Raw genomic sequence first — 23,868 nt, forward strand, 5'->3', positions numbered from 1 at the left:
CCACAAGGAGTCAGAGCTACTGTGTACGTACTCATTTGTTTCAGTAGTGGTAACTCATGAACTTTTGGTGCATTATTACCATCACTACTGGTTACCAACGTAACACAAATAGATAAGAAAAATCAAATCCATGACGTCATCAGTATGAGTTTAATACATTTTGTAGTATGGTAACGATACACTTTGAAATTGGACATATTAATATATTTATATTGACTCTTGGTATGTAACTTTAGATTTATTTCTGAGTAATTTACTTTTAATTAAACAATATGGTGTTTCCATTTTATTTCATAATGATTAAGTTGAAGTGGTATTACACATTTGAGACATTGTACAGTGATGGGGTGTTTTTACCAATGTTAAAAAATTCACTGCATAAGTGAGGCCTATGCCAGTTATATACCGTAATATATAGGTTTGAATACAATATTGTAACAATTATATGATAATTTTCATTCCAGGACAACTTATACGAGGCACAGAAAAAAGATGTATTTGAACCAAAAACAACAATTTAAGAGCAATTTGCATAGCTTTTTTGGGGAAATAATCTATTTGAATAAAGTACAGCCCATTACTATTAGTTGGTATGACTATTTTAATTTAATGTGTTGATCATCTTAGCCTACTATGTACCTATGCTTATGCTAATCGCATTACAAATTTCAAGTCTAATTAAATTTATTCACTTCAGTTGTCAAGCTGATTAACAGCAAATTAAGAGTTAATGTAATGACAGACATAAACATTAACATTTTTATTGATTTTTAACATGTATTATCTTAAGATCTGACTACTCTTAATATATAGTCTTAGAACTTAGTCACAAGTTGAAATTTAGTTTCACCTGAATTTATGGCTTTAACTGATTATTTTGATATTTGTGTCAGGAAGAACAATTGAAGAGGTGGATTACAAATGTCCTAAGTATTTTTTTTTTAGATTTTAACTTGTTATATTCACGTTTTAATTTACCCTTTCCAAGCTCATATATTATTGTGTAAGTTTATTTAACAGATTCTCCTAAGTCTTGACTTAGATCCATTTGAAAAAAAAAAGCATGCAGGCATTAGAAGCGTGAAATTTGTTTTATCAGTATTTGTCATTTTTCTCATAACTTGTCATTTTGACTTAGGCCAGTTTGAAATCCACCTCTTCAATTGTTGTATGCATCTGAGGTCTTCTTCAGCATCAGGGTTTAGACTATAAGGCCTGTTCCGACTTTAGAGAATTATATCATTTATCCATTGTGTTTTAGGTCTTCCAACACCTCTTCCTTCTTTCAGCTTATAGTTAAGGAGTATTTTTGGTAATATATAAGTTCTTATTCTTTCATTCTTTGAATTTGTTCCTACCAATTTTCTTTTTGTTCTTCTACTCAATGGACTAGATTGTAAGTATTTAATTGGTACCTTCTGTCTTCGTTTCTGTGATGGTCTAATAATGAATACCTTACATGCCACACTTCTGAGGAATTTCATTCCACTGCTTTCCAGTTTTCTTTTAGCATTTCCAATTTTCGCACCCATAAGTCAAAAGTGAAATGGATAAAGTTTTGTAGAGTTTCATCTGTGTTTCGTTTAAACTTTTATTTTTGAGTGAGCAGCAAATTATTCCACACATTTGCTGAAATTTGTTTAGTTCTTGGTCTATATCGTCTTCTTTTATGTATGAGATATTGCAACCTAAGTAATTACTTAAAGGATGATACTTGTTCTATTGCTTCATCAATAATTATAATTTTACATCTTAAATTATCAACTCCCATTGTTTTAGATTGAACATTGGAAATTTTAATATTACAGGTCATCGTGCATTTTTTGAAGATAATGCATTGTAATTTGTCATTTGTTTTCCGATCCGGATATGAGCACTAATCATCCACAAATAATGAAGTATTTAAAACCATACTATTTATGTTAAGCCCATGTGTATAATTTCGTTGTCATTTTTCAACAGCTGAGTCAATATTCGGTGGCCTAGATCTATTACACGTAAGTATGTGATTTGTCCAGACATTTCAGGAGAGACATAAAACTGTTTATTATTTACACATTCTATCTATTTGAACCACTATAAAGCACAATAATCAGTAAGAATGTAGTATTCTATGTTTCATAATAATGATATGAGCTGAGGGGTAAGAAAAAATACACAACGAATGAGAGCATTATTGCAACTCATTCCTACAGGACAACAGTAGATGGTCGATTGGACACTGCCATCAAGTTTATATGCCAAAATCGGTGGCTCCAACTGTAGCTGTGCCATATTGGCAGGCTGTAGAAAGTTCTATCATTTCTCTCCTCACTGAACTTCACTTGACACATTACGAATGCAAGCATTGCCATTCAAATCCAACACACGATTGCATAAACCACTTTGCCGAGAATACCAGGGAGAATTACTTGAAAATCTAATATTTCAGTTCACTTATGCTGATTGGTTTACCTCCATACAATTAAGCAATCCAGCCACCAGCATGGCTCAGTCGGTTAAGGCACTTGTCTGCCAGTCTGAAGTTGCGCTCGGGTGTGGGTTCGATCCCTGCTTGGGCTGATTACCTAGTTGGGTTTTTTCCGAGGTTTCCCCCATCTGTAAGGTGAATATCAGGTAATCTATGGCGAATTCTCGGCCTCATCTCGCCAAATACCATCTCACTATCACAAATCTCGATGCTAAATAACCCAGTAGTTGATATAGCGTCGTTAAATAACCAACAAAAAAAATTAAGCAATCCTAGATGACACTGACTGTACTCCATTATTTTCACCAGACTTTACTGCCATTGTTATCCCTTCCTCTTACTACCTATAATTCTCTTTCATTATGTCATTGATAACATTATCTCTTCCATTGACTTCCCTCTGAAGACCTCGAAGCAACAATATAAGCTCTATCTTTCTCCCTCAACTAAATGCTTCTTGTGGTGGGGAAACATGTGCTGATAGTTCAGGACTCCTGAAAACCTTGTAGAATACCACTTGTTCTTTAACTGATTGTTTTACAGTTAATTATGTCTTCATGGAAGCTTCTACACACTTTTTACTTTTGTGTAACTGTTTCTTATCAGTACCATTTGGCACATTGAAAATCTAAAAAAGAAATCTACATTTCTGGAGAATATGTTGTACCTGAAAAAAAAAAAAAAATTGGGGGAAATTGAAAACGTGTTTTCTACTATTAATCACTTATTATTAACAACGTCCAAAAATCATTTTTCACAAGAAAAAAAAACTGCTCAAAATTTTTTCTCCACACACGAGATTGCAACAAACTTCATATTCTCTACACCGATCAAAAATTTAAAATGAATACATATCCACATTAGACGTTAGAATTAAGAATTACATTAAATTAAGATGTTAGTCTGCTGTTTTTATGTGACTAGAAATAGTTTATTATCTTGTGCCATTTTGCAAAATAATGCACAGTAATAAATATGGCTTGTCATTTCATAATTTTCCACAATATGATGTACTACAGAAGAAGTGCTGTTTAACCATTTCTCACCAAGATGATAAGTCAGGGACTCTTTGAACACCAAGCACAATATCACGTGTCTGCAGCTAAAGCTGATTTTATCATTACCACTACAAGAAAATGTCTGCATCCTAGCAATGTACCATCCATGTTTGAACATTTTCCAAAACTTAAACAAATTTCTTCAGACATAAGTAGGGGGCACAGAAGTACTGTAACAGAAGTGTGAAAAGCCAACCATCCTGCAAAGAAAAATAAATCTGATTTTGAACCAATCACATCAGCTCTCAATGGAGAAAATATTTCAATTGCAGAAGGCTGTTAAGCATATAAAAAAACCTACATTCACACAATGCTCAATTGAAATTAAATTAATTCACAAAACCATTAAATTACAACCTAACAAAATGAACAGGCAAATTAGAAAACAAAATCAGCTTCTCAGAAAGCTTAGAAAAATGTAATTTAAAAAGTAAGTTGTGCTAAGCTAAAAATTAATCACCATAAAAAAACCCTGTTACGAAACCTAAAAAATATTCGGGGCTAAGAGGAATGAAGTTACAGGAGCATGGAGAAAGTTCCACAAAACAGAACTGCACGCATTGTATTCTTCACCTGACATAATTAGGAACATTAAATCCAGACGTTTGAGATGGACAGGGCACTTCCGTATAGGGGCAGCGTCATTTCTCTAAGGTTAGAGCCCTGTTTAGGTGTGTGTGTAATAATCGAAAATTAGGGGCTAGAAAATATTGAGAGTAGGACGCATGTTTATATGACTTTTTTTTATTAATATACACACACACACACACACACATACCTAAACTGGGCCCTAACCTTAGAGAAATGCTGCTGTCCCTATACAGAAGCGCGCATGTAGCACATATGGGCGAATTAAGAAATGCATATAGAGTGTTAGTTGGGAGACCAGAGGGAAAAAGACCTTTGGGTAGGTCGGGACGTAGATGGGAGGATAATATAAAAATGGATTTGAGGAAGGTGGGATATGATGGCAGAGACTGGATTAATCTTGCTCAGAAAAGGGATCAGTGGTGGGCTTATGTGGGGGCAGCAATGAACCTCCAGGTTCCTTAAAAGCCATAAGTAAGTAAGTATGTAATAAGTAAGCTCTGCAGTTTCAGAAATAAAATCAGAAGGAAAAACACAGAAAAGAAAACCAACCAATTTGTCAAAGTAAAGGAAGAAGCTGAAGAAAGTAGTTTGAAAGCAAACTTTTTAATTGAACAAATCCAGGCTTTCTGGAAACAAAAATGTATATTCCATTGAAACACAATGAAAATTTGCATACTTTATTTAACATATTATCAAACATATCTCAAATAACACTGTAATAGTCCACCATTGTGGAGTAATGGTGTGCCTGACCTTGAAATGAGGCCCGGGTTCAAATTTTGGTTGGGACAAGTTACCTGGTTGAGATTTTTTCCAAGGTTTTCCCTCAATCCATTAAGAGCAAATACTGGGTAACTTTCGGCACTGGACCTTGGACTAATTTCGCTGGCATTATCACCTTCATTTCATTCAGATGCTAGATAACCACAGCAGTTGATTAAGCGTCATAAAATAACCAATTAAGAATTAAGTAATTCTCAATTAATGAAACAATTTTCACGATACACAATGTTTAGTAATTGAATTAATCTTGTTATGGTATATCAGGGCTCATCTAGCAATAGAAATTGTAATGACATGTTGTGTTCTGCATATAGCCTACGCCAGCTTGTACCAGTACCTATTTTGTAAGCACAGACCAACACATATGACAACAAAATTATGAATAATATTGCCATACTTATCCATTCTTTAACACTAGATAGCATGAAGTATTAATTTGTGATAGCAAAAGTGTCTGGTTTTGTCACGGAAAGGTAAGCAATTTCATTTGTAACAGTACGAGCATTATTCATCCTGCACCGTAACTCCATGGCTTAAGACACCATGCCTTGGACTAGAATTAATGGAATGAGTGCTGGTTCGACTGGTGTATGGGACCGTTGCCCACCCAGCACAGTGAATAACAAAATTCGGTTTCACAAGAGAGTTGTAATGTCTGGGAGGTTAATTGTGCTAACCACATATTACCGCTGTACTTGTTGGATGATCGTTCAACTTTGCTGAGGGAAGTGGATGTAAGACCACCAGCAGATGGATCATCATGCAGCAAATTTACGAACATTATTCTAAACTCATATCTAATCCTGTTGCCGGATTGTATATTAGCGCTATAAACTAGTGGTACATTCTGAAACTACTAATTAAAGCAACACATAATAACTAAAATGTAAAAAAGCATTCATTCACCAACTCAGACTAATATGGGAAAACATTATTTTATTTTTGACGACTCTCATGGAACTAATTTCATACCTTGCAGATCTAATAAACCTCATCTAACTTAGATGGACGTGATTTCAACACATCGAAGTACGCAACTCTACTCTTTCAACTGCTGACAAAAATTAACTGCTACAGAATGTAAGCAACAGTTTTATATCATATTTTCAAAATTGAATGATTATCCACTGTTTCTGATTCAACTTAGTGCCGCTAATGATGGCATCCTTTGATTTGGACCCAACATTTGCTCGAGCTCTGAGGTTAATGCACTCTAAGGCGAAGGATTCTGAGGATCAGCTGCGCTCTATGCTTGATGAAGCTATCAGACAACGCCATGGTAGCAGCAAGACTCTGGCAAATCTCTTTATTAAAAAGGTAAATAAATTTAACTAAAAACAATAAGTAGATTGTAATAAGAAGAATATGAGATTATAAAATAAAGGTTCTGATATATATAGACACACACACAGGGTGAACCGTTAGTAATATAATTAATTTCAGAGGGTTATTCCTTCAAACAAAAAATGTTTATACAATTTTGCTCGTTTTTGCTTTCTTTTCGAAATAAAAATAGTTTTATATGAAATATTTCATAGCGTGTTTTGGGAAATCCATTGACTCAATTCCCAATATGCTCAGTTAATTTAAGAGAGCAGTGTATTATGATAATAAATTATTGAAAGAATTTAAGTTTTGTCCTTTAAATGTGCAGATATTTGATCCGAATAAATGTATGATTGAAAAATTCCTTTGAAGAAGGAAAAGTTTAACTTTTCTCTATTTGTTATAAATTCTTATACAGGTACAATACACATGCAAACATTGTGTACTACTTCTATCAGCTGAGACATTTTTAGGATGCATTTCAGTAAATTCTTAAGAGCAAGTTTTTTTGTCAGTTGCGTATTTAGCTTTTAATAATTATTTCGTGTTATTCTACCTATACCGGATGTAATGTTTGCCTCTATTTTTTTTTAAGTTACGTAATCTCGCACATTCACAGGCAATGCTGTAAATACGAATCTGTGCTCCTTGAGCTGGTGTTCATGTCATTTGTGAAGGTAGTTACTCACATGCAACTAGCTGTTCATTTTTTTATTAGAATCACCATAGAGTAGGGGTAAAGCATCTGGCTTGTGTGTAGGAAGTAATAGGTTCGATTCTCAGTTACTGTATAGTTTTTATTTTATTTAGTTCATAGAGGAGATAGATAGGCATCTAGTAATTTGCAGAGCTTGTAATTTGGAGCACTTTCTAGTGAAATAAGTAACATTTGCATTTCGTTCTCTGTGCCTTAGTTTGAACATAACTTCTATAAGCATGGTAGAACTCTAATTTCTTGTTCTACTTTATACTTGGCTAACTAGTACATTACAAAAGTAACCAGCTGCAAATTTTTAAACAACCGAAATACCTCCTTTCCCCATATCTAATGACGATTCCGGTACCATGCGATTGGAAAACAAAAGAAAAATACATACCATAAAGAACAATCCTCTTTTAGAATGCATATTAAAATTACAGTTATTTAATATATACATCTTGATTACACAACTTTTAACACTGTATCATTTCGGAATACTATTAGGAAATTTGGCAATCCTACTGCAGTTCTAAGGGACGAAATGCTGCTCTTGAGACTGAGTTCGTAAATGAGCCAGCAATGCGCTGTTTTCAAACTACGTAGAATTTCAGCCTAATATCCTAATTAACCATGGACTTAATTACAAAATGTAAAATAGTTTTTTTATTTATTTTAATGTATTTTATTGTCCCCTTTAGTCTGCACAGTTATATCACTTCCACCCTATAAATTTTTCCACCTGTATATTTGTAAAGATATTCCATTTCTCAGTTTCCTTTGATCTTAAATAATGGAAATCAGATGCCAGTGCCGTGTGCGGCTGGATATTGAATTTAAATTAAAACTTTATAATGTCTAGCTTTATGCTTAAAATCTTGACAGCAGATACCATGTAGATACCTTGTGTGATACTCGTAAATATGCTTATGTATGGCTTTCTCCTCAAATCGTAAATGTAAATATGCCTATGTATGAGTTTCCTTTGAAAATCATATACTGTAGTAGTCTATGTTTTGAGGTAAGGCTCCAATTTTTCTGGAGTTGAAAGCACCATTATGCACATTTTTCTGTTCTTAACAGAAGTCTGTCAATAACACTATTACTTTTAGAATTGGAACAAGTGTTTCATCGTTCTTCTTTATTTGTTCGAATTATGTACGCAAATTACAGGTCTCAAAACTACACGTGTTTATTTTAGACACTTATTATGCTACTAATCCAATAATTGTAAGTAAATGCTGTTATGTAGTCCTGATGTAGTGTACTAATAAATACATCTCAGCCACTAGCATAGCTCAGGCAATAGCACATTTATGTGCTGATCCTGGGATGCACTTGAGTTTGAGTTCGATTCCCACTTGGGCTGATTATATCTGATTGAGACTCAACTGTAATGAAAATATCAGGTAATCCTATGACAAATTGTCGACCTTACCTCGCCAAATGCCATCCCACTATCACCAATTTCATGATGATAAAAAATCTAGTAATTGATAAAGATGTGTTAAATAAACAACTAAAAAAAAGTATGTTGGTAATTACTCTATTATCATATTTACTTAAAACTCCGTAACAGGATATGCAGGCCCAGATCTAGAACCTTCAGTTTCCCACCTTCACGAGATCCGCTAGCACCATTTTTGCTGCCCAAGTATAGTGTATAAATTATATTTTTTTGGAAAGAGGAGATTAGTGTGTAGCCTATCTTAATAGATATTTCAAAATGGTTTAAAATCATAATATTTAGATAACATTTCATCACAATTCTCACTATAATTACTGACATATTACAGACATTACAAATTTTATTATAGGAACCACTGAGCAAGAGAGAGAATTCAAAGTCATCAAGTTCTTCTTCAAGTGGAAGGAAAGATGACTTCTCTAAAGAATCTGAAAAGAAGATTTTCGAAAAAGTAAGACTTAGTTATGTGAATTAAATTTGTGGAACACAGAGTGAAAATACAGTGCCCTCCAAACAGGTTGGATTACTGATGGACTGTGTGTCCTGAAATTATTGTTATTCAAAGAATTACCTGTTTTATTTCTGTTGTACTGGGATCGTATTCACGCAATCTGAGTTCAGTTTCTGAGCCTGTTTCAGTGATGTATTCACATCTGTAGAGACATGTCAACAAAATACCTTAAAATGAATCAAAATTACAAACTATTGCAATTCTTTCCTTTTTGTGAATCTCCAAGCCTTTTTTTTTTATCGAAAATTTGAAAAATCATATATAAAATTTCATGGTCATCAAATAAGATGTTCACAATTTCATATTCAAATAACTTCCAAACTAATTGAACAAAACAATTGAGGTGTTGTGGATATTATGGCAAACTCGCAATACAGATTTTTTGTCGAATTTCCTAATATCCACAATGCCTCAATTGATTCTTCTTTTAAAATGTATAGAAGAAGCAAGTTTTGCTTCCTACCTCAGTGAATCTCATTGTGAGCATCATTCATAGCTATGCAGACTATAAGGTTATACTTGATTTCCCTTAAAATAATCTGGATCATATTAGGTGTAATGGTTGTTATCATGTCAGTGATTTCTCTTTGAGGTGATGCAGGATAGAGTGTTCTTAACATATCCCTCTGTGAAGAAATCCATAGGTATGAATAATCATAACACACAGTCGTGCATCAACCTTTTACCACTGTTAACTTTTGAAGTACAGTATTCATGAATCTCTTTAGTTGTAGTTAAACCCATACTCTTTAATTAAGGCATTCTCTGGAACAAGAACATAACTGAAAAATTTGAGTTTGAGATACAGAGCATCAGACATTTTAGATCTCATATAACACCATTGAGCAAAACGACATTGAAATGTTTCTAGAGGGCGCTGTGTTGGAGGGAAATAATATTGTGTCAAGAGGGAGATGTGCTATTAAGGATTCAATATACATTGGAAACAGAAAGATGAGGTAACATACGTTAGGTTGTTATTTCAGGGAATGCCTCAATTATAATGATGAAGGTAGTTTCGTCTATGAAAATTTGTTTAATCAGTTCTCATCATTGTCAGATTCACTTAGAATGCTATTCTCAAATTCGACACTTCGTGACAATTTTCAACTTTTGTTTCATGTTTAAATTGAATATTGTACACATAAAACCATGGTCTTCCTTTGGCCTCCCAAGAAACCCTGATATCACTTCCATGGATTTCTCTATGTGGGGTAAGTTCACTTAGAGGAAAATTATAACCTGCATCATCCAGAAGGGAGGGATTATTGACATTAAGACTCATATGATTTAGAGGAAAATTGAGTATAACTTTGATGTGTGCAAAGCTACAAATTGTATCCACATTAAGGCTTAATAAGATAGGAAAAAAACTTCGAAAATTCCTACATACTGGTATTTTGAAAGATAAACCACTAAGTGGCGCAGCATAAGAGAAGACGGTAGATATCATCTACCCAGAAGTCACGAAACAATTCATACTAACTTACATGTATCTATTATAATTTTCTTATATGATCTTTCTAATTTTCTGAACAGATTATTTTTAACTCCTGATAAAGTTAATGAAGTTCCGCATAATCTATTTTAGGCACCTCAGAAATAAGTTTCCTGCAGCCATGATGGACATTGCATGTGGGGTAGCAAGAACATGATTTGTCTCTCCCATCTGCTTCAGTCTCTCGTAGCTGCACTTAAAAAACTTCGTTTCAATTGAAATGTGTTAAATCACACCTATAACTAAATAATTTATTGGGTATTAGTGAATTGCTGTTATTGAGTTTATTACACTGTTTGACATGAAATTTCGCAATGTTTTTATACCGTCTTTTTCGTACAATAAGATGCTCTGGACTATTAGACACATTTGGATTCAAGATGATATTTTGACGAAAAATAGTAAGATTTATACATTGTACAATGAGTTGCTGAAAAACCTGCACGCATTCGAAAATTTTCACTTTTATGTGTTGCATCACATGAACTTTGTGAAAGTCTAAAACCACATTAGACTGAAAAGTTACTTCAGGAATTAGAGAGGAACATTGCAATCCTAAATAGGCTAGGATATTTTGGAGAAAGTGTATTCTTTCACTGTTATTAATCCTGTATCAATAATTCAAATAGATTTGTGTGTAGTTAAAATGTTTTCTAAACAATAAAACATACTTGATTATTTGTTTCAGATCAGTGCAGATGAGGTGCCAGAATCAAACCGTGAGACAATTATCAACAAAAGACCAAAGAGCAGTGATATTTCCAAACCTCCCCTAATTGGAAATTCCTCCCCTGCTCCCTCACCTCACGCCATGACCATTCATGATACAGAGACAATCAATGAAGATTCTCTTCAACCAGACGACGATGATGATGGTCTTGCTCTTGAAATTCTAGAAGAAGATTTAACTTGCGTTGTTTGCAGGTAATGTATGCATATCACGCTAATCCACTGACTATATTCTACATTGAGATTTTGTCCTTAGTGATAAATTATCATCAGTGGCTGTTCGTGCTTAAAATGACAAGGTGTTCACTACTTTTATTATGTTACATAGTTTTCCAACAATTTAAACAATATCTCATTTCTGAAAAATAAAACAAATTTACTACAGTTCTTTAAAGTACATAATTACCTTAAAATGAGCCTGACGATGATGATGATGGTGATGATGATGATGATGAATTATCTTTGAAAAAACATAGCGCTTTTTCCTTATGTTATCATTCTGTCTTTCAATATTTTGCCTGAAAGCTGAGCTAAGCTGTTGCCTAATTTATGTTCCTCCAAGGACTGATAAATTTAGGCAAGCATTCTTATGAGCAATAGATTCCTCATGCTTCTTAATGTTCTGTGTCAAATGGCAAATGGCATATCCAGCTCATATCTTTACCCTTAGCAAATGGCAGGCATGAGAACAAAATAATTTATTTGTAGATTCACAACCGCAAATCCAGCTGTTTCTTTCATATATTTTTACATTAAAAGCCATGCAAATGTCTTACCTCGGCTTGTTTGTGCTTGCTTTAAATCGAGTTGAGGTAACGGCCTTCCAAGCTTCTTTATTTTACACTTATCTTCCAAGATTAAAACTGAAAAATTTGTTTGTAAAAGATATTGAACACTATTCATTTTCTTTGGAAAAGAATACTGGTCACACTCACAGATGAATATATTAAAACTAAAACACCAAGAACGACCGAATGGACATTTAAAGAGTTGTAAGAAACCACTAATAAATAAAACAATCAATAACACACACATAGGCCTACACGTGCTAAAAGCATAATCTCAGCCACAGATTGAAGCTAACTTCCGGTTTGGATCACGAGGCCTTCGTTTTCCACCATGGTGTGTTGGCTGTCTCACAAATACATGACTGTACAGCTGTGCTGGTTCAAGGGCCAGTACATCCACACGTTTGCCCTGCAGCAAATACCCTTGCGTTTCGTCCTGCACGCAAGTCCAGAAGCTGGCTCGGTGCGGTTCATAGGTTTTCATATGATAAAAATACATCAGAGCCGCAAGTAAACTTATTAAAGATGAGCAAGAAACAAAGAATGGTAGTGTAAATTATAAATAAATTTATTTAAACAATTAAATTGTTTTTCTTTGTTTTTCCTGGGGGTTCTCTGAACCATTGAATGCATAGGATGCACTGCCACTGATAATCAGCATTGTGAAGTATTTTACACTCATGACTATGAAGCGAAAGGTAGTAGATATTCAAGTGAGATTTTTGGATTTTCTTAACTGAAGATGTCTCATAGGCTATTACTCGAGCATTGCAATTATTTGATTGATGTTTTTTATTTAAAGCCTATTCACATTTGAAAAGTATAATAAGAATTTATATCTATGGAATAGTGTTACCACATATTTAACTACACTTCCAACAGTCCTGATGTGCTGCCTTTGTCTCATGTCAAAGTACATTATGAGGAAAGAAGTACTGTATTGTAATTTTCATTATTGATTATGCATATTCCCCCAAAAAATAAGGCTAAACTAGCTCTATATTTTAAAGCGTATCTGATATTTGTCGCTAGTAATACAAATTGAATTTGTAGTGCAAATAGAAAGCTTCTGTTTTATAATCTGACTGCAAAGCAGTCTTTTATTGGCAAAAGGTGTATCATGACTGATTTTCTCTTACTAGCCTCAAGTTGTGTACTCTGGCAAAGATCAAGGCCTGAAGTAAATTTCCTTCTGGCTCTGGCATTTACTACAAACCAGAATTTTTGTTTTAATCGTGCGAATGGAATGGATGTTTCTCAGTTTATTATACAACGGCAAGTGTTTACACATATTCACAAACACTGTCCAACAAGAGCACAGAAGATTCACAGAGAATTTTCCAGGTGTCGGAGTTTTTAGCCATTGTACAGTGCATAATCATGTTAGAATATTCAGTATATGAACAACATACATGTTTTGACCCAGGAAATCCTAGAAGATAAGCTTTTCGTGTAGAATCTTTTTTAAATAAAAATAGTGACTATTAATAGTAATTATCAGTGACTTTAAGAGATTCTTTTGTGGCTGCATTGTTAAGGCATGTTGAAAGTCATTAACAAGGGGATTTACAACTAGGTTAACCTAGGCTATAGTCTAAGGACTGCAAAAAAAAAAAAAAAAAAAAAAGAAACGCTAAAGGGGTGTAAGTAATAAACCTTGTCAGTAGTAGTAGTGGTGGTGGTGGTAGTAGTCTTCTTCTTGTATCCTGTTGTTCCTAGGTGGAACATAGGGCAGCAGTAAAGTTCCTCCAGCGTACTCTATCTCCAGCCATCTGTTTCATCTCTTTCCAGCTTTTCCCCCATCTCTCTACTTCCTCCTCTATTGATTGTTTCCATGTTTTTCTAGGCCGTCCTCTCTTCCTTACTCCTTGTGGATTCCAATCAATTGCAGTCTTCTCAATAGCTCCATCTGGCTTTCTCAGCATGTGGCCTATCCAATTCCATTTTCTTTGTTTTATTTGGTAATATATTTGTGATTGGTTAGTTCTTCTCCACAGTTCTTCATTTGCTATTATTTCCGGCCATCTTTATTTAGAATACGTCTCAGACATCTGGTGGTAGTAATAGTAATGGTAATAATAATACTAAGACTAGCCCAGGGGCCCAAATTTTGTAAATTCCTCTCTGGCCATTATTAGAACTACAGGTAGTACAAGTGTCACTTAATGATAAGGTTCTAAGTATGGCATATGATATTTTAAATTTCGGTGCACCATTATCTGAACAGCTAGAGTGTTGATTTTTCATGCTAGTAACCTGAGTTCGAATCCCGGTGGGTCCATGTGGTGAACAGTGATGATGTTAGGTGGTAGATTTTCACTGGGTACTGCCATTTCCCCTACCGTCATTCCACCATTGCTCCATTAATCATAATCATCACACTGGTGCGTTGTAGTGTACATTGGGGAAAAAAAAAAATTCTGTCTGCAATATTCATGTTATGATGAGTGAGTAGTGAACATTTAGAAACTTTTTTTTTTACATTATCACATTATCAGATATTCATTGGCAATTAACCTCTCTTTTGGTGTGTGTGGTAGATTTTCACTGGGTACTGCCATTTCCCCTACCGTCATTCCACCATTGCTCCATTAATCATAATCATCACACTGGTGCGTTGTAGTATACATTGGGGAAAAAAAAAATTCTGTCTGCAATATTCATGTTATGAGTGAATAGTGAACATTTAGAAACTTTTTTTTTACATTATCACATTATCAGATATTCATTGGCAATTAACCTCTCTTTTAGTGTGTGTGTATATATCTTTGAATTTTTATCTTGCTCTATGTACACAGAGGAATGGATGTAGTTGCACGTAATCAACTGGTGGAGTGTATAGAATGTCATTCCCTGTACCATCAAGAATGCCATCAACCACCCGTAGCTGAGGCAGATATGAATGACCCACGTTCTGCATGGTATTGTTCAAACTGCACCAAAGCAATGAGTAAAATGGTGAGTTGCAACTCCGAAGTAAATCTTCAAAATTTAAGCTGAAATATGATTTTTTTTTTACAGATCTAGCCACTGCATAGATTAATTTTTAAATAGGTATTCCTTTTTGCTTAAGCAGAAAGAATTTAAACTGACATTTACCAGATATTTAGTTATTTTGTGTGAATAATTATTGCAAATATTCTTCTTCTTCTTCTTTGGCACTTCGGCCCTTGTAGTCTAGCCTTGGCCTCCATTAGGATCTTGGTCCATTCCTGTCCAACCAGAGCCTTCTGCCTCCATCTTCTCACGCCTAGAGTCCTTAAATCGTCCTCCACTCCATCCAACCATCTTAGTTTCTGTCTGCCAATATTGCGCCTGCCTTCTGGTTTTGTGTTTAGAATCTTTTTTGGTATTCTCTGATCATTCATCCTGATTACATGTCCTAACCATTCCAACCTACGGGCTTTGATTTCAGCAACAATATCTGGAGATTTATATTGAGTTTTCAGTTCTGTATTATATCTAATTCTCCAGTGCCCATTCTCATATTTAGGACCATAGATTTTCCTTAGAATTTTTCTTTCCCATGTCATCAGTTGTTGTTCCATTTTCTTCAACAGAGTCCAAGTTTCACTGCCATAAAGCACAATTGGTCTTATGACTGTTTTATATAATGTAAGTTTTGCTTCTTTACTTATGCATCTTGCTCTCAAAGTTTTGTTAAGGGCGCTCAGGCATCTATTTCCCCCAGCAATTTTTTGCCTCATATCCGCATCTGCAGTGTTTTCTTGGGTAATTAGAACTCCTAAATATTTAAAAGAATCTACTTCCTCATATTTCTGTCCATTTATTATAATATCTTTATTACAAACGCCACTTGGTCTTATGTTTCTCATATATTTAGTTTTCTCTTTATTAATTTTTAACCCCATGTGCTCTGCTTCTATTTGAATTTGGTTTACTATTTCATTTAGCACTCCAAGAGATCTACTCATGACCACAATATCATCTGCATAGGCCATGCACTGTCTGGTCCTATTAAATATGGTACCATTAAAATTTATATCAATGTTCCTAATGACTTTTTCAAGGCCGATGTTAAACAGAATTGTAGATAAGGAGTCTCCTTGCCTCACCCCATTTACTGTTAAGAATTTATCAGATAGTTTTGTTTGTATCTTTACCTTATTATATGTTTTGGAAAGGGTTATTTTTGTTAAATTTACCAATTTGGTAGGGATACCAAATTCTCTCATAGCCTCCAGAATTTTAAATCGATTCATGTTATCAAATGCCTGTTTAAAGTCTATAAAAAGCATATGTATAGCGATATTATATTCACTTGTCTTCTCTAAACACTGTTTGATTGTGAATATGTGATCGGTTGTATTGCAAATATTGTTCCATTAAAATGTTGGTAATGCATTTCAGCAAGGTGCTGGCAACAATTCCAGTAAGCAGTCTGGAGCACAATCACCATACAATACTCCATCTGCTGGTTCTACGGGGAAGCCTTCCTTCACAGCTGTCTCCTCCAAATCAAACACATCTCCTAACTTCAGCACTGCAAATAAAGCATTTGGAGGTAGGGATGCAGTTATTTATAAGTCCTCGTAATATTTGAGAAATATAATTGCTTAAAATATATACAAACCTGACCTAGATTATGTGACACTGGGAAATAATTTCCTGAGAATGATCTTATGAAAGAAATATTTATTATAACCTTCATATAGGAACAAGTTACGAAATCCACTTTTTTCCGTTATGCTTTCAAATATAAAAATTAAACATAACAAGAGTATTTTGAGTGAAGCAACTTTTAGGATGTTTTGATTAGATTTTATTGATTACTATTTAAGTTTTAAATGTAAAGTTATTTCTATTTCAAACAATCATAGCAAGAACTATTGATACCACTGCTGTTCCAAGGAGATATTTATGATTGAAATATGCTTTGCAGGGTGGTATATTTACTTATTTTAGAATTAATTTAAATCTTTAACAGTTCTATTCCCTTAATAGACACAAATGTTGGCTTTTCCTCAATTGTGAAAGAAGGTGATATTCATAATTTAAATCCATTATTTATTTACTGTGTTTCTAGCCTCAGCAAACTGCTTCATCAAATTCAGGGTATATTATAAAGATTGTAAACATTGTTAATATCACAAGATTTTGTTTCTAATTTCCAGAATATATAGACGGGAGTGTTATTTTCTTTAAATGTCAGTTTTAAGTTTGTTGAAGTAAAGAAATTAATCTTTGTTCTTTTTTTTTTTTTGTTTGATTTGGTTTGCTAATATCAGACATATATACGCGGTAAAGCATATCATTACATAAAATACCACTTTCATATCTTAGTTATATAACTATATCTTAAATGTATTGACCTTTCTTCAAACTGTCCTAAGAATAGAAAGTACATTTTTCAATGTAAAATACTTTGGTTGTAAATGAATGGAAAACAATTGAGATTATCCATTACAAGCCTGTTTCATTACTAACAGTTTCTATTAGAATGAACAACAGTTTACATAATGCCACTTGAGAGGTTATAAAAGTAACAATATATACAGAGCCATTATTATTTCAGTGGTCCCAGAAAACAGTATCCGGCCATGTGCTGTATGGTTTCCGCTGAATGTGTAACCATTTCTCCAGGATTTCTCCAATAAGCTTATATAACAGTACTAACAATAAATGTTCAATAATTTGGACTTACCATGCTCACAGCAGTTGCTGAAAATGGCCCCCATTTGCCACCACACACAACTGACATCTTCTGATGAAAGAATGAACAACACTCTGAAGTTCCACATCATTGATAGCTTCGATTTCTTCTCATATAAATAGTCTTTTAGTTCATCTATATAATGAGAATTTTTCCTATAAACCCTACCTTTCAGTGTTCCCCATAAATAAAAATCACAGGGTGTTAGATCTGGGCATTGTGGAGCCCAGTTTTAATAATTTTGTTGCATTTCTTGCAGAGAACTGAGATATTCCAGTTTTCTGTGCTAAACCCTTTAGAGATTTTCGAGGGGTATGTTCTAATCTTTCACCAATCTCATCTAATTTTTCTTCTGTAAGAACACTACGTTTTCTGCTTGATTTTCGATTGTTCACAGAGACTGTTTCTTTGAATCTTTTAGCAAGTCGTCTAATTATTTTGGCAGAAGCCACAGGTCTGTTTGGAAACTTTATTCGAAATTTTTGTTTTTGCACACGACCTTTTGCCTTTTATGTACATATTGTACATATACACATGTTCACGCAATGAGAATTTGTTGCTAGGCATTACCTAAATGCACAATAATCATTAAACGTTATACACTAACGTTGTACACTTGAAGAATAACACGAATTTTAAGCGCACTGAATGCCATATGGCTACTGGAGGTCTATTGCATGGGAGAAACAGTTACACGCATGGCAGAAACCATGCAGGGCATGGCCGGCTGACCGGCTTCTGTTTTCTGGGACCATTGATAATAATGGCTCTGTATTATTTTCGGTTAAAACTGAGTTAAAGAAAATTGGTAAAGTTCAAACAACTGTATATGTAGAAGTATTGATGCATAATTCAATAATTAATTTTTACTGGATATCCTTATGCATATAAATAGGCTGATTATGAAAGCAGTTAAATTCATACCTGCTTAGCCATGAAATGTTGGTGTAAAACAGTAAAGAATTCATTAAAATATGGCAATAAAATTGTACTTACAAATCCATTACACTATAATTCACTTCTGTAGACTTATAAAGAGCCATCAGTTTACCCAGGCTTGCTTTCAGTGGCACCATGGCCACAGGCACACACAGCTTGCCTGCCGACGCTCCAATCCCCACATGATCTGTGGTTGATAGATCAGTACAATGCATATATATATTCTTATGCATTAGATGAACACACGAGGCTAACTTAGTACCATTATTTTCCAAATTAAAATTGTGAACGTACTTAATATTCCTTACCTTTCCATAGAAGTTGTTAAAATTATTCTGCTTGTGCTTTGAGACAGATGTTGTAACATCATATTGTATTGTATTTATTTATTCCTTGTACAGTCTATTACAGATCATAGGTTCGTCATTAGGTACTCACACAAACACACACACACACAATAATATTTCTAGTATGAATTTAATTTTAACATACTTAAGTTCTTCAAAGAAGTAGTAAAGCTACCAAAAGATACAATAAATAACAAGATACATAATAAATTTTAGTTTACAAAGACATTAAAATAAATAAAATAACTAACATAGATTAAATAAAACAAGATACATAATGAGATTACATGAAACAAAGTTATCATCTGAAGTGATTTATTAGGAGAGCAATTGATCCTTTAAGAGCCAAGAGACATCATCTTAGTTATTCTGTATTTATTATAAATATTGTTAGGGGAAAAATTATGTGCAACAGTAATGAAGGTAGGTATGTAATACATTTTCATTCACTGCACAAGTAGGCCTACTTATTCTGTCACCAAAAACTTCAGGAATCGCAAGCAATGAGGTTCGACCTCATGTATGCGCTGTAGCCCCATCTTGCTGAGATAGTTAATGCTTTCATTTCTCTTCAACGTAAGGAGAAACCTGTTCCAAAATTATGGATATGTACCAGGCAACATTAATTGTTTCTTAAAAGAAACAGGGCCTAGTGAATAGTCAAAATAATTGGCAGTGACGCAAAGCCTAGACTTATACACAAACATCCACTATATGATCCTAAGATTGGAATGTTGTGTGCTGTGAGTTCAAATAGAATAATTAGCCTTATTTTTTCAAAGAAACAGTGAATGCTGACTGGTGTGTATCTGTAATTTTGGAACAGTGTTTTCCTCATTGGACTGTAGAAGAAAGAATGCGTGGTGTATTTCAACAAGATAGGACTACAGCTCAAACAGCTTGGACTTCATTGTGTGCGATTGGTGACGTCTTTGGTGACAGAATAACTAGTGCAGAGTTGTGGCCTGTTCGATCCCCAGACGTAATACCCTGCTATTTTTTTGTGGAGGACTTTAAAAGACACACTGCATAAATCAAATCTGCGAACATTAGTTGAACTGCAAAATAACATATGAGAAGAAATAGCCAACATTTTGCAAGCAGACTTGCAATGTGTGAATGAAAATTTGTTACGACACTACAACATCTGTCTCAAAGCACAGAGAGAATAATTTCAACAGCTTCTTTGAAAAGGTAAGCAATGTCGGCATGTTCACGATTTTAATTTGAAAAATAATGGTGCTAAGTTAGTCTTGTCCTTTCAATGCATAAGAATGTGTGCGTCATGTCAGTCCTCTGACCACCAAACTCATGGAGACTGGAGTGTCAGCAGGCACTGAAAGCGAGCCCAGGTATAATTATTATATGCATATGTGGTCCATACCAGTTTAATTCGTACACATGCTTAACCATGAAATTTTTAACGTAAATTATATGAATCTGTAAAGAATTCATTAAATAGTGTACTTGTAAGGCAACAATATTGGAATTCAGTTCTGTTGAAGAAGAGAATTACTTAAATGTGGTGTGAACTAGTTAAATTGGTACCTCGTTAACCGTGACATCTTAATATCAAATTATATGACACAGTAAAGTTTTCATTTGCCTATGGCTCCAGGATGTGTGCCTGCAGATCATCAGAATGAGACCCAGTTCTATTGAAAAAGCTGATTGATTGAATGTGGTCTAATCCATGATGGGAAAGTGGTGCAAAGCATGCAGTCGAGAATTACACCAACCAATATACAGTAGCTATTTTTGTAATTATTTTGCAACCTTAACAGAATACTTTTGTGCTAGAGAAGAGCAAAATTTCTTAAAACAGTTATAAAAAAAAGAAATATCATACATAGGGGAGTTTAATATTTTCAGATTTAATAGTATGGTTTTGAACTTAGTACCTATTGTAATGACATTAACTAATATTGGTATTTATGTTTCCTTCCTTCATAAAAAAAAAAAACAAAATTTTTGTCGTGTAAAATAATTTATGAAATTATATCATTTGTTATTCCTGAAAGAAATACTTAGACTCATTTATGCTATTGTAACAGAAGCATTTCTAATTATCAAAACATTAAAATAGATTTTTATGGTTTTGTTTTTCCTTCGCATTTATGTATATTTTCTACAACATATTCCATTTCTATTTTTCTCGTTTAATTTTTATGGTTCTTGAAAGATCAACTTGAGACAAGAATCTGTTAAATATGTTCATGTGATACTGTAACAAAGTATTTTATACATTCCAAAACAATTGGCAGATTGTTATTTTATTAAATATATTTTGTTGCTTTAAAGGTTAAAAGTATCAGACATAATTTTATCAGTTACAAATTATAAATTGATGGAACTATGTGGGATAAATTTCCCTATAGGCTCCATCTACAGACAAAATTTCATGTTAATAAGTACAGATAGATGTAATGCAGAGAAATTTCATATGTAAAATTTTGAATACAACCAAGTGAAATGCATATTTATGTAGTTTTGACCAAAGAGACAAAAGTAAATATTAAAATGAAACGAGATGATTGGTGAAATTCTATCTCTTGAACCCAGAATTTTTTGTAGTAAAGAATTTTGTAATTAATTCTCGCAACAACCATTGTCCTTTGCAGTCGTTATTTAGTAGACACATGTTTTAAATTGTCATAATTCTTGCTTAGTTTCAGAGTTGTAGCATTAAAATTACATTTGGCAATTATGAATGAAGGTTCATATATTCCACAGGGCAACTCAAAATTCCCTTTATAAACTTTGGGAAGGTTATGCAGGGACCAGGCTCATAAGAAAATGTCCTCTGGGTGTTAGTCTAGAAATTGTTTTTCCCTCATATATTATTAAAAAAAATACAAAGTTCAGTTTAAAAGCGATTATCAAGTATTTTCTTAATACTTCTATGCAGGATGTTCAGAATTTGAACCTTCAGACCTCCACACAAGGCTGAGCCAAAGAGAATAACACGGTTTCATTATCATTACGAAGTGCTTTACTCTTTACTTATTCCTTCGTTGATATGTTGATGTTTGCCTAGTGGCTGTTGTGGCATCACATACATGTGTAAAAAAAATTCTGATAACGTGAGAACAACATTCTTATTTACATGTGCTGATACTTCAGCCGCATAGCCAGAGATTACCTGGATACATTATACCCACAGCGGTGGATTGGATGAGGAGGCCCAGTGCCATGGCAACCGAGGCCTCCAGACTGTAACACTTTGGACGTTCACGAATGGACAACTTGAAGTTTGTGGTTTATGCAACACCAGTTAACAGAGAGTAAGAGCTTTGGAAAAGTGTGTAGGATGCATGTCCAGCAGTTATAAGCACAGGTGTGTTCGAGCACGTCTGTCAGTCCAGTCATGTCAGTGCACGTGTGGAGGACACAGTACAAATTTTTTACACATTTTGTAAATCTACAGATTATATACTTGGTAATAAATATTTTTAAAGAAAATAATGTGTTTTATTTAATACTAATGTTCTAGGAGGGAAACATTTCTAGACCCACTCCATTGGACCTATTTTATTTCTCTTATAAAACAAGACTTTGGAAGAGCAATTTAGTGTTTTTGCTTCTATATGCATACACTTTCTAATAAACTAAGCATTTATTTTAGTAGGTTATTTTAAACTAAGCATATATTTCATTAAAAATGAATAATAGTCATTTTTTTAATCAGTTAATTTTTCTGAATAATCTGAATTTCAAATTAATAGTTATCAATAGTGCTCTCTCAATTTATTCATTCTTCTTCATTATTGTCACCAAGGACTATAAGAGTTGGCCAGAAAGCTAGTTAATATGGTTTAGAATTTTGCAGCAAAAGAGAATCCATTCATTTTTTTTTCTTTTCCTTTTATTTTTTTTTATTTTTTTTTTTTTTTTAGTGCATGGCAAGTGAAATAATGCTGAACGGGTGGTCTTCAGCATTGGATAAAGAAGCACTGAGATATCATAACCAAAATTAAAGACTGTATTACAGATCCCTGATGTGTGTGCTCACTATTTGTTTTAAGAGAGAAGTCTGCTATTTATCTGGAGAACTTTTTGTGACGAAATATTGAGAAATAACTTTTGAAATTCTTTAAAATGGAAATTCACATTTATTTTTCTCCTTGGTTGAGGAATAATGGCAAAATAATAATAATAATAATAATAATAATAATAATAATAATAATAATAATAATGTGCACAACAGCCCATAGACGGCCAAAGCCTGCTAGCCTCATATCCATATGCCCCAAAAGAGGTAAACGATCATCCAATATTGTTACCACAATGATCTCCCAACCATTATAGCTTGCTCGCAGAACTGGATTTCACTATTACTGTAGCTCTCCAAATTCATTGCGATTCTGGGTGGGCCCAGTCCCATGCACTGGTCGAAATTTCATGAGAAAATTTCTTCCTCCATGAAGACTTGAATCAGCGCTCATTCCATACCTCTATTCCAAGGATATCTTAGACCAGTTATGTCAAACTTGCAGCCCCTAAAGATTTAGATTCAGTGTATAATTATACAGGGTGATTCACAACTAGGAATCAGTTCCATGGGTCATTTTGAGCATAAAATGTCATATGAACATGGGTTGGATTATTATCGACCATTAAGGAGTTACAACTGGTTGAATCCTACGAAAGTAGCAGTGGTTTTGAACAAACTAAGAATTATTTGCTTAAAATACACCGAAATATTAATTCAGAATACTGCATTAATCATAAAATAATCATACCTCAGTTTGGAAGCATATTTTCAAATATTCCTCCTTCCACTTCAGTGCATTCGGCTGCATAAATGTGAATGGCGCTTAGCATTCTATACCTCCTCACAGCTGTCCCTGAGAAGTGCAGCAGGTAATCACCAGACCTATCTTCTCCTTTACCCCCATACCTCACGTCACAGTGTAACCCTCTGTTTAGTTTACGTTCCAATGTTTGTATTACGTTGCAAGCGACTCAAAGCTGATTCACTGTATGACA

At 33.9% G+C, this 23,868-nt stretch overlaps 1 protein-coding gene across 5 annotated transcripts in view; it reads left to right on the forward strand.

Annotated features, from left to right (window-relative positions):
* The first annotated feature begins 65 nt into the window (after window positions 1-65).
* Window positions 66-23,868, forward strand: part of IntS12 (Integrator 12) — a 64,261-nt gene continuing 40,458 nt past the window's right edge. For 3 of the 5 annotated variants that reach the window (XM_069837000.1, XM_069836997.1, XM_069837002.1), the window contains exons 1-6: window positions 66-222; window positions 6,050-6,219; window positions 8,743-8,844; window positions 11,091-11,326; window positions 14,718-14,877; window positions 16,291-16,444. In XM_069837000.1, coding sequence (XP_069693101.1) covers window positions 168-222; window positions 6,050-6,219; window positions 8,743-8,844; window positions 11,091-11,326; window positions 14,718-14,877; window positions 16,291-16,444 — 877 coding nt within the window. In that variant the 5' untranslated portion in view covers window positions 66-167. Of the gene's footprint in view, window positions 223-6,049; window positions 6,220-8,742; window positions 8,845-11,090; window positions 11,327-14,717; window positions 14,878-16,290; window positions 16,445-22,002; window positions 22,338-23,868 lie in introns of those variants that run through there. The other 2 variants (XM_069837001.1, XM_069836999.1) reach the window with 2 other exon arrangements.

Source organism: Periplaneta americana, chromosome 10 (assembly GCF_040183065.1).
Source record: "Periplaneta americana isolate PAMFEO1 chromosome 10, P.americana_PAMFEO1_priV1, whole genome shotgun sequence".
In the NCBI taxonomy this organism is placed as follows: domain Eukaryota; kingdom Metazoa; phylum Arthropoda; class Insecta; order Blattodea; family Blattidae; genus Periplaneta; species Periplaneta americana.